Below are 10,878 nucleotides of genomic sequence, written 5' to 3' on the forward strand. Positions count from 1 at the left end.
ATGGCGACTTAATGGCAGTTCGCTCGGAATTACCTTCAACCACTGTACCTAGGCAGTTGGTATGGTAGGTAGGTAGGCAGCGGGGGCACGTAGGTCGGTACCTACAGTGGGTGTACCCAACGGGCGAGTACATCCATGGCTGCCAGCCAAACCATTGACCTGATTAATACCTGCCATTCGACGAACCAAGATGAATTTTGTTCATCTTGAAGAAATGAATGTAAGCTAGAGCTCAGTAGTATTAATATGACAATCGTCTTAGCTCTTCGCCATCGCCATCAAGTTTGCAGCGAAACAGGCACAACCTACCTACCTAGTAGAGGGGTGTGGCGGGCCCCCGTAACCGTTGAACGGCGCTGGCGGCAGGCCGCCGCCACGAGGGCTGCTGGCGCTAGATTATGGTTATTTGAGATTGAGAAGCGAAAAGTTTATTTAATATTGAAAAGAAAATCTCTACAGAATTTAAGACAGAATCTGAAAGCGAATTACACTAGAATCCCCTATTTAGGACAGTAGTCCTTGCACACATTGGGGTTGATCAGCTTGTTCGCAGCGACACAGAGCGCAAACTGCTTCTTGCACTTAATGTCCTTGATGAGGCCGAGTGTGCGCTTTCCATGTCCGTCATTCTCAGAAGTTTCGAGCCCATCACGCCCGAACAGGCAAGTGGCCTTCAAGCACTGCTTCAGCTGAACGCCGCAGGCTTCAATGCATGCCAGTGACGCCTTGGGGAAGATTGGGCACTTGGACTTGTCGGGAAGGTTGAAAAGCTTGAACGGATTCTTGCCATAGTCGCCCTTGTTGTCACTGCAGCTAACTGGTGGCAAGGGAACGCCACAGATGGGTTCGTGCCCGATCCAATCGGATCCCTCAACACAGACCTGTGTCGGGGCAGGAACACAGGATGATGTAGTCGAGGTACGGGTCGAAGTCGTGAATGTCTTTGACGAAGTTGTTGTAGTTGTCGAAGTAGTGCTTGTACCAGTGCCAGTTGAGGTAGTGCCGGTGCCAGTGGAAGTAGTGCCAGTTGAGGTGGTGCTAGTGCCAGTGCTGGTTGAAGTAGTTCCAGTGCCAGTGGAAGTAGTGCCGGTCGAAGTAGTGCCGGTCGAAGTAGTGCCGGTCGAAGTAGTGCCAGTGGAAGTAGTGCCAGTGGAAGTAGTGCCGGTCGATGTAGTGCCAGTAGAAGTAGTGCCAGTGGAAGTAGTGCCAGTGGAAGTAGTGCCGGTCGAAGTAGTGCCGGTCGAAGTAGTGCCAGTCGAGGTAGTGCCAGTCGAGGTAGTGCCAGTCGAGGTAGTGCCAGTCGAGGTAGTGCCAGTCGAGGTAGTGCCAGTCGAGGTGGTGCCGGTGCCAGTGCTGGTTGAGGTAGTTCCAGTGCCAGTCGAGGTAGTGCTGGTGCCAGTCGTTGTGGTAACGGAGCTGGTTGAGCTCGTGCTTGTCGTCGGCGTCGGCGTCGCAGTGGTGCTGCTAGTTGTCACACTTGAGGTGCACGGCTCCGTGGACTCGAGATCCTTGGCAAAGTAGATGTTGATGCGGTTTGCGCCTCCGCACGTCTTGGAGCCGTCACCAGAGCAAGGCTTCTGGCACTCGGCATCTGACACCTTGCTGGCTTGAGAAGCAAGGTAGCTGTCGCACCAGCACTCGCCTCCGTACTCGGTTCCGGCATACGGATAACCCTGCGCCTTGCAGGCAGAGATGCACTTCTCCGGAGTCACGCCACCGTCGATGCTCTGCGGGTGTCCGAGAGAGCGCGGCGACTGGTCGGTGTAGCAGCCCTGCGCCTGGTAGTCACTCACCGAGACCTGATCGGCAGTCTTGGGGAAAGTAGGGTCCTGCCAGACGGAGTAGGAGGAGTCTGGCCCTCCACAGGATTCATCTGGGTTTCCGGTGCACTTGTAGCTGCACTTGCTATCGTCTTGTTGCTGGCCTGTAATGACGTTGCCGCAGTAGCAAACACCATAATAGGTGAGAGCCGCATAACGGTAAGAGTTGCCTGCACCGAGAGTTAGAGGGGCTGTGGATGGGCTTGCAAGCGACATGAGGATAAAACCGTCTCACCTTTGCAGACAGCCGTGCACTTGGCAACGGTCATGCTGGCTTGATCAGCCGCGGAGCGGAAGTCGAAATCGCTCTTGGAGACACATCCCAACTTTGCAAACGGTGTAAACGGATCAGTGCACGGTGGCTGCTCAGTATAGCTGGCTCGTGACAGTTGACCAAGCAGGGCTGTCGCGGCCAGCGCAATGATGCTAGCAGTAGGGGCCATTTCTGTAATAAATTGCTCAAAGGCCGAGCGTGGACGTGCTTAGGTAAAAGGCAGGATATTGAATAAGATAGAACTCAGGACGAATAAGTTTGTAACGTTATCACCTGTCACTCTGCAACAGTCCTGTGTGGCGTGTATAAGAGCTTGGCTGATTCAAGCATCGGTAATTTGGCTGCGGCGATCCCATCTTTAAATAGTTGCTGGATTCCCATGAGGTGGACAATTCGTATTACCTCGAGATACTCCTATCACAGGAGAGGAATAGCCCCCAGCGCTAAAGACTCAACAAAATCCGCCATCACAGGTCCATGACCCGGCCGAACCAGCACCCGAGAACTTTAACCTCTGCCATTCACCGAGCTGCATATTGTCTGTGTAAGTCCGCTCACTCTTTAGCCGTCTGAATAGGTAGAAGCCGAGGGGCCCGCTCTTGGTCCTCGCTCTCCGGTGTGGCGTTCAGGACATCTTTGCACAGACAACAGCCCTATTGGTCGGGTTCTCCGCCAAGACGGTCGGCCACCGGCCACGCTTGGACATTGGATCTCGTCCTGGGTGAGCATGAATTCCTCACGGACGCGCCCACTTATTACAGGATTTTTTTCCTCGTATTGAGACCGTCTAGACCTTCGCCAGGCCACGATGACGAGAGAACCAAGCTAGACAACAAACTATCAGCTCAGCTCAACCCACCACAAGAGGCCCGAGAACATACCCGAGGTAACCACATCTAGCTAATGGCAGATCAAGCATAGTTTAAAAAACAGCATCAGGTACATTCTCAGAGTTTCCTTCTCGAGCTGGCATAAAACGAAAAAAAGATAAAAAAACATCTACCTAAAGAGAATCTCCATGTATCATTCATAATAGAGGCCAATAATTAGATCTATTTTGAGACTATATCGGGTAGAGTAAAGCTAGCCACGACTTTTTTCTACTTAGTAGATCAGTAGTATCTTCATATAATCAGTAAAATTAGTGGTCAGGCAAGTCGGGTCATCAATTGTGATCAACCTGTGAGGGCTTCCAGCGTTGCCACGCCTTCACCCTTACTATAAATATAACCGTGTACAGTAAAGCTAGGTACTTCGGCCCTGCTGCCCCGGCCCGTGTTACTATGCTGTAAATAGCACTACTACGGAGATACCCGGCCGCGGAATAGAGGCATAGGAGCAAGGATTCTTGCTCGTTTGCTCTCGGCAGAAGAACGGAGAGCTAAGTAGACTATCAGGCCGAAAGCCTAATCCCCTCCGCAGAAGCTGAACTAAGCCCTTGTCTGCCAAGGCGCACGGTTCGTCGCCGAGGTAAATACTGGGCGTTGCCCGGATTGCTATGAGGTTGACAGGCAGTAGCACGGTCAAAGCGACATTTAATAATTTGAGTTCAAAGCAATAAAGTTAGCTCACAGCTGTTTTCTTCTTCTTGAAGCGCGAACCAGAATAACAATAGCACGGTGCGCCTTGTGCCGAAAGTGTTATTTATCCAATTGGAGCTAGACAGAGCAAGAATGCCTAAGTACTTTCAAGATCCCCCTCCTATCCTACACCTAGTGCACGGCCAAAAAGCTGCTGATCGACATAACATTACGGATACATCTTTTGTTCTTACCAGGGGGTTTAAGGGAGCATTGTCCGCATCTTGCTCACACTAAAGTTGCAGAGCCTTTCCCCAATTTTAGCCGTCGCTAGCATGGCTAGCAATGAGCCCCAAGTGTGCTACTGACAACTTTTGAGCACAGGCAGGTCCAGCCACCTTCATGAGCTACCTTCTTCCAAGTTATGCGAGCCGATAGCCCGTTAATCATCCCCACAGTAAAATACACAAAGGCAATTACAGACTTCGCAGAGTCTAACGAGCGGACTGTGCCCTTGTGCTGCCCGTGCTGCCTCGCCTTGCTGGATTGGCCTTGCTGATGCTTTTCCCACGATGCTCGGGTCGCCTTTCTGATGCTCGGATCGTTTTTCTGATGCTCGGGTCGTCTTTCTACAGTACCTGCCAAACCTGCATCAAGACATTTCTATATACGGCGCACCAACATTGGCTTGAGGAGGTGCAAGTTGGCCTTGGGACCAACGTTGCACAAACTACTTGGTTGCCGCTACTAATAAATGCCCCCCAACCAACTAACCGAGAAAAAGAAGCTCTTTTCGCGCAAGGCGCCCTCATCTTAGGGTCCGGAAGTAAAACTCCGAGAGTTGATCCCCCTGCTTGGTGACGGGCGCAAACCAGCCTCGAATATTGTTACACTTTCGAGGCGACTATTATTCCCGATAGCTCATCGAAAAACATGCAGTGGAATCTTGCTACAGTATGACGATGTGACAAAGAAAACCCTCGGGCAGTGTCGGCTTGGGCTTAATTATGTTGTGCACGTCGAAAGGCCTGTGCATCTTCGCTATTACACAATCTCTTGTAGGACTCGAATCTACATAAAAAAAAAAAACGAAGGTTTGGCTGTACGTTTCTTTGATCAGGCGGAGAGGGCACTTGCGCATGAAGAAGACAAGTTGGATGAAAATGGAGAAGGCACGTGGCACGAGATGCTAGGCACCAGTGAGAGTTGGTCTTCCGTCAACAGCTGGACATCCCTCGCAGGCCTGCCCTTGAAAGTAGTAATCGTCTGGATGTAATCCGGATGACTGCTCGGCCCACTGTGCACCTGCTTCGGATCTTTACGCCCTCAAGGACTGCGTCTTGCGCGCTGCTTCTGGGCACGAAACCAGACGCGCGACTCTCAAGTCAAATTAGAACAATACTTTGACAGCATAACACAAATGCAAATATAAATTCTAGAGGATTCAGCTCTCTGGAAAGATAAGAACACACCCCAGGGCTTACTTCTATCATCGCTAACCGAGGGTGGTCTCGTGCTGGGCGCCCCAACTGAATTTGCTAGAAACCATTTCCTAAACTCAATGTGCCGGCTTTTTTAACAGTATAAGCCTCTACCTTTTTTTCCGTTGGCCGCCGATTCTCGCGAATTATGAGAAAGGTTTGCTGTCGTTGCCGCGCGGGTCGAGATAGGTCTCTTTGGCGCCATGAAATTGGCCAAAGCCTACTGCTAACGTCTTCTTTTATGTGCCCATGTCTTATAATGCAAAAAAAAGGACGTCATGATCCATGTGAATCTTTTGATGTCTCCACCGTCAAGATCTCCTTGCTACTGGCGGCCGCCCGTGTCTCGAGTTCGGAAAGGCTCCTGGCTAGTTCGTGCCTCATGCCAGGGAACGATGGGATGACACCCAAATAGCCCTTGTCCCAGCGACGCAATCATCATGTCAGCGAACTGTAGGCGTGAGTCATTCAGCGGTGGTAGGCTAGGACTAATGACCCAGCTGCGTCCAGCGAAGGCAATTCTTGCGATGATGTATTCCCAGAACGGCTTTGTCGAGTGCAGAGGGTATTTCAAGACCTGTGAGTACGTGTAGCAGTCCAAACCGTCGGATGCGGAGTCCAGAATATACGGAAATTCTACGGAGGAAGGATAATTTTGCTCCGCCGAGTATGGTAGCAGATGGGTTGGGTGGGTGCAGACCTCTCCGCCCACGGTGATGGCAGAACACGTCGCCTGCTTCAGGGCCAAGTGCATCCTGACAGGGTCTTGATCCGGATGCGCATAAGGGAAGGGTAATTAAGAGTTAAAAAAAGCAGGAGGATTGATGCTGTGTGACAAACAAGATATAATATTCCCGTCTGTGTAAAACGGTGTGTGATACGACAGACGACCGACGACCACAAGTGCAACGGGCCACCAGCGCCTGAAGCTCATATTTTCCCATTCTCAAGTAGCGGTAAGTCTAGTAAACAGATCAATCTGCTCGAGTTCGTAGATGCACGTCTGCATAAGTGAGCGCGTGCTACAGCAAACAGCCGGCGACCACAAGGCCGACGGGCCACCAGCGGCTAAAATCTATAATTACCTATTGGATACGGGACGAATGTGTAAGTGTGAATCACGTCACTTACATGCAATTGTGTGTAGAAGGCCCCGGCTGTAGAAGATCGATGCTGCAATGTGGCTGACCACGAGTGCAACAGGCTCGTGGTGCCTGCAGCCCGTGTTTATCTATATAAACTGCAGCAGGTCCAGTTGGACAATTACTGGTCTTATTCAGTCCACGATTTACCGAAGTCGCCCAAGGAAATCTAGGGTGCCAACATGTCTCTTTCTATCGACTTGAGAGAGCCCAGACTGGCACGCCTCTACAAGCTGTCCGAGTCCCTGGCCGAATATACAACCACCAAGTTATGGCTTTACATATTCTTCGAGTTCGCATTCCGTGGTGGAGAATTGCCCGTCAATATCGACTTTCTAACATGGGGGAGGCGGAAGAGAATAAGATCACGCAACGAGATTGTGGTTCGGCGTTGCATCGCCACGCATGGCACAACGTCCAAAGAGACCATCCTGCTCTGGGTCTGCGCCCCGTGTGCCCGCGAGCCGGAATTTGACATTGAGGACCTCGAACTACTGGCCAACATCACCGCATCAAGGTATATCCTCCAGGCGAGGGAAACGCTGCAGACCGTGTGGATCATGACTTCGCTAGGACCGTACGCCCGGCTCTGGGCGTACACGACCGAGGACGACCGGAGCGGCCACCACCTATGGCCAATCTTTCCCCTCGGCGAACGCGGCGCCAAGGTCTCTTACCTTCCACTGCGCGGCCACGAGGCTCACTTTCAGGTTTTGTTTGACCTTGTACAGCGCGACCCGAACCCGACGGCGGACCTGGTGCGCAGCATCGCGCGGGGCACGGCAGAGGACCAGCTGGTGGACGTGCGCAATACAACGCAGGTGTCGCCGCAGGGGCGGCGCGGCTCGGTTCTTGACTGCAGGCTGCCGGATGGCTCGATTGTGGGCATCTCGGCGGACTGGCACCGGGCATACATTATCTGGGAGAACCAGCCTTGGGAGTGCCACCAGTGCTGCTTCGGCGGAGAGTCCGCCAGCAGGGTACGGTATTGGACGTGGTGGCTCATTCCGGGAACCGGTTAAGGGCAGGAAGAGAAGAACAAAGGGCAAGACTAAAGATACAGAGTAGAGGAGATTGTTTCTTGGACAGAGGATGTGTTGATGCAAGAATCAAAGACTATTCAAGCTCGGACAAGATGCTGGTGATAAATCTTCAAGCTTTGCAAGTAATTCGAGTTTTCTGTTCACAAAAAAGAGCAAGCCAACGAAAACTGACGCAGATCAATCTTATTCAACGCCCCATTATGGCCGCCGAGGCGCAAAAACTAGAACCAGAAGACCGCGGCGTCTCCGCAACAAAGCATTGAGGTTGCTTCGCGCTTGATTGCCCTCGTCTAGAAAGAGGTACGCGTATGGAAAGGCGAAGCGAAGTCAGAGACTACTACTGTAGTACGACTAAAACGTGAAGAGACAAGGTACAGTTGTCCAAGTCTCAGTAGCGCGGGTTATCCTACACATCCAACGACCACAAAAACAAAGGGCGACCAACGAGTGAGGCCAGTTGCCTGACTATTTAAGCGGCGATGAATCCAACTAATTCATACTCTCTTCACTCATTCGTATCACTCTCACAACTCTAACAACTCTCATAACTATCAACTCTCTCAACTATCAACTCTCTCAGCTCTCACAACTCTCACAACTCTCATCACACTGTGCAATCACACAGACAGCATTTATTCACAGCACGACAATTTGACCACGTCAAGAAAACTACTCACACCATGTCGGCTTACGGAAGTGACCTCGTCTGGGATTCGGAGCTATCGAATCTCTACGACGCTTCTCGTTCTTACCACCAACAAGACTCTCTGAAGCTATGGGGGCATCTCTTGAAGAAATGCGGATTTTGTATTTGGACCGACCGGAACGCGGATGCCAACGCGGCCACAGTCTTCTGCGTCGCTGCATCGAGTAACTCTTCAAAAGACGTTGGAGAGGCGAAAGACTTTTTGATTGATGAAGTCAATCTGCGCTGGACACCCAGGTCCAGCACCGAGGCTTCCTGGGGCCTGAAAGTGTCTGGTCCTTGCGCCAGGATCTGGCTCTGCATGAAGGCACAAAGCAAACCGCTCTTGCCGATATTTCCTCGGGGTCAACGCCGTTACGTTAAAAGCTCTTACTTTGACCTGGCCGCACACTTGGCCGAGTTCAGATTTATGTTCAGCAAGATGAGGGAGTGTCCGCGCCCGGACGTGGACTTTGTTCTGGACGTGGAGCGCGGCAGGAAGATGGACCTCCTGGTAGATTTCATGTCATCCACATACGTCTGCGACCTTGAACCACCGTCAGGAGAGTCTCTTGTGTGCCGGATGGGCGATCAGAAGACAATTCTGCCGTGCCGCGAGTGGCAGCCGGCCTTTGTCAATATGAGGCCTGAGAAAGGTGGGACGCTGGACCGCTGCTACCAGCGCTACTACCAGGAAGAGGACAGCAGTTGGACGTGCTTTTGGACCACGGAGCTGCCGCCAGGGTTCTACTGAGCAAAAGGAGGCGAGCCGGGCCACGTTCAGTGCTTTGGCCCAGGGTATGGACGCCAGAAAGCAGCAACAAGGTGAAGAAGAGGAGATATGCGCGGGGGTAATTAACTTGGACGTCATGCTCGACAAACTGATAAAACCTTGAGATATATATAGTTACGCATTTGATTTTGACTAATATTGACTTGTTGTAATTTATATCCTGGCACTTTCCCGTGAGCCCTGATTCTAGATATTTCTTTACTTTAAAAAAGAACATGATATTGGTTTCAGGCTCCTGCACTTTGGAGTTAAGTTTGTACGAATTGGATAAGCGCCGGGACTCAGCCACTGAACTGCTGCCCTCAAGAGCCGTCACAGGTCCGTGTGTCTACAAGATCGGGAATGGGCGCAATCACAATATCTGCAACACCAGGCAAGTTCGGGGCTTCTTTATTTTCTTTGTGGTTTGTGTTTAATTTTCCTCTTTTTTTTTTTTTTTTTTTTTTTTTTTTTTTTTTTTAGCTCATTGTCCGGCACGGATGTTTGCCCATTTTTCGTCGGGCAGTCTTTATCACAACCCGCGGTAGAAACCCCCTGCGGTGGTACATTATGAATGCCTTTACAAGTCGGCATTCATGTGTCTTTTGAGTTTTGACTTTTAGCTTTAGCCAAGTCGCCTTACGTTACGTAGCCTCGCCCTAAGCTTCAAGATAAGCACTACTACAAAGGAGAGTGCGGCGTCTTTGTGCAGTACTGGACGTGTGGGATTATTCCATATTCAATGCAGAAGTGAAAGAAGAGACAACAACAGGGCAAATTAAACAAAGTACACATTCTATTGACCGAGACCGCTAGACAATTCGGACGATGCGCTAGTGATAAATCATCAAAGGCCCGAGCCTGGGCCAGGTTCAGCGCAGGTATGTGCAAAGGAAAGTCAGAAACAAAAGACTGTCAAAGAATATTTGATAAAGGGTCACAGATCATTCGCACCAAAGTTTACTGTCCCTAATAGTGAGTAAGAGATCAAGGGCCGCGACCGCTGTGCGGCAAAGGCCCAAACTAATTCATGCCTAACCATGCTTCTCAAGGGCGAACGGCGAGAACAAAGAACCAGCGACGAGCAAAGGTTCATGAATATCTATTTTAAGCCTCGATATATCCGACAAACTCTAACTTTTTTCATTCACCATTCTCTGCATCCAGAAACGACATCCGCTTTCAACATCTACTTATCAAACCACGCAAGGCTACTTACATCATTTCCATTCACCCTGTGCAACACGCAAATTAATCAACTTACACCATGCCTGGAGGAGTTATGGCTTTGGCGATTTCGACACCGATTCGGCTTCTTGACACCCCGCTAGGCCACCTCTGGCTGATGGCGACGATCAATGAGGCTACACAAAATGACAGCAAGAAGCTTTGGCAACGAGCGTTGTCCCAGTATGTATACCAATCCCCCCTCTCGGACGAAGAGATCGAATCTTGCCCGACTCCCTGGGTTTTCCCAGACCCCGCAACAATGACGATTGGCGTTCACGCCGCTGTGAGTGGCGCGCCTCGTGACCTCTACGCCGCGGAAGAGATCGCGTTTGAAGCAGTCCGGTCGCGCATGCTTGCCGCACGGGTCCAGGGAGCCTGGATACTGACCACGTACGGGTCCTGCGCCAAGCTCTGGAGCCTCGCGAACCCATCGCTGTCGCCGGAGGAGGTACTCATCCGCGCCGTGTTCCCCCGGAGCAATGCGCGCGGTGAACCGAACTCGTACTTTGACCTGAGTGACCATTGTTTCGAGTGGGAGAAAATCTTTGGCCTCCTTAGACTGCGTCGGTGTCTCACACCTGCGTTTGCAAACAGACTGTTTAGCGACGGATTGGTAGACTTTGTGGTTGACCCCTCCTATGCAACCCAGATCTCTGATCTGCAGTATCTGCGGCCTGACGAAGACACAATCACGGCCATGTGGCCGGGCGGCAGCCGCATAGTGTTGCCCCACGTCACTGTCATCCGTGCCGTCATCTGGACCGGGTCGGAGATGAAAAGCTGCTGGTCGCTCACCGGCCCCCGATTCGTCCCCCCCCAGTCTGGGCAGTATGGTTGGACGCGGTGGCAAACATCCGAGGTTGTGCGCTACTGGTCTTGGGACCATCCACGAAGGTAAATCGTTTGACTGG

At 51.4% G+C, this 10,878-nt stretch overlaps 4 protein-coding genes across 4 annotated transcripts; 3 read left to right on the forward strand and 1 right to left on the reverse strand.

Annotated features, from left to right (window-relative positions):
• Window positions 1-500: 500 nt before the first annotated feature.
• On the reverse strand, window positions 501-2,263 carry LMH87_007808 (uncharacterized protein; the record flags this gene model as incomplete). Its single annotated transcript, XM_056199754.1, has 2 exons — window positions 501-1,990; window positions 2,056-2,263. 2 exons carry the CDS (start codon window positions 2,261-2,263, stop codon window positions 501-503), a joined length of 1,698 nt encoding a protein of 565 aa, XP_056057675.1.
• Window positions 2,264-6,419: 4,156 nt separating this feature from the next.
• On the forward strand, window positions 6,420-7,259 carry LMH87_007809 (uncharacterized protein; the record flags this gene model as incomplete). Its single annotated transcript, XM_056199765.1, has 1 exon — window positions 6,420-7,259. The coding sequence occupies one exon, from the start codon at window positions 6,420-6,422 to the stop codon at window positions 7,257-7,259; it is 840 nt and encodes a 279-aa protein (XP_056057676.1).
• A 701-nt stretch (window positions 7,260-7,960) lies between these two features.
• Window positions 7,961-8,719, forward strand: LMH87_007810 (uncharacterized protein; the record flags this gene model as incomplete). Its single annotated transcript, XM_056199776.1, has 1 exon — window positions 7,961-8,719. One exon carries the CDS (start codon window positions 7,961-7,963, stop codon window positions 8,717-8,719), a length of 759 nt encoding a protein of 252 aa, XP_056057677.1.
• A 1,507-nt stretch (window positions 8,720-10,226) lies between these two features.
• Window positions 10,227-10,865, forward strand: LMH87_007811 (uncharacterized protein; the record flags this gene model as incomplete). Its single annotated transcript, XM_056199788.1, has 1 exon — window positions 10,227-10,865. One exon carries the CDS (start codon window positions 10,227-10,229, stop codon window positions 10,863-10,865), a length of 639 nt encoding a protein of 212 aa, XP_056057678.1.
• Between the last annotated feature and the right edge of the window lie 13 nt (window positions 10,866-10,878).

This window comes from Akanthomyces muscarius, assembly GCF_028009165.1.
Source record: "Akanthomyces muscarius strain Ve6 chromosome Unknown contig_15, whole genome shotgun sequence".
NCBI lineage: Eukaryota > Fungi > Ascomycota > Sordariomycetes > Hypocreales > Cordycipitaceae > Akanthomyces > Akanthomyces muscarius.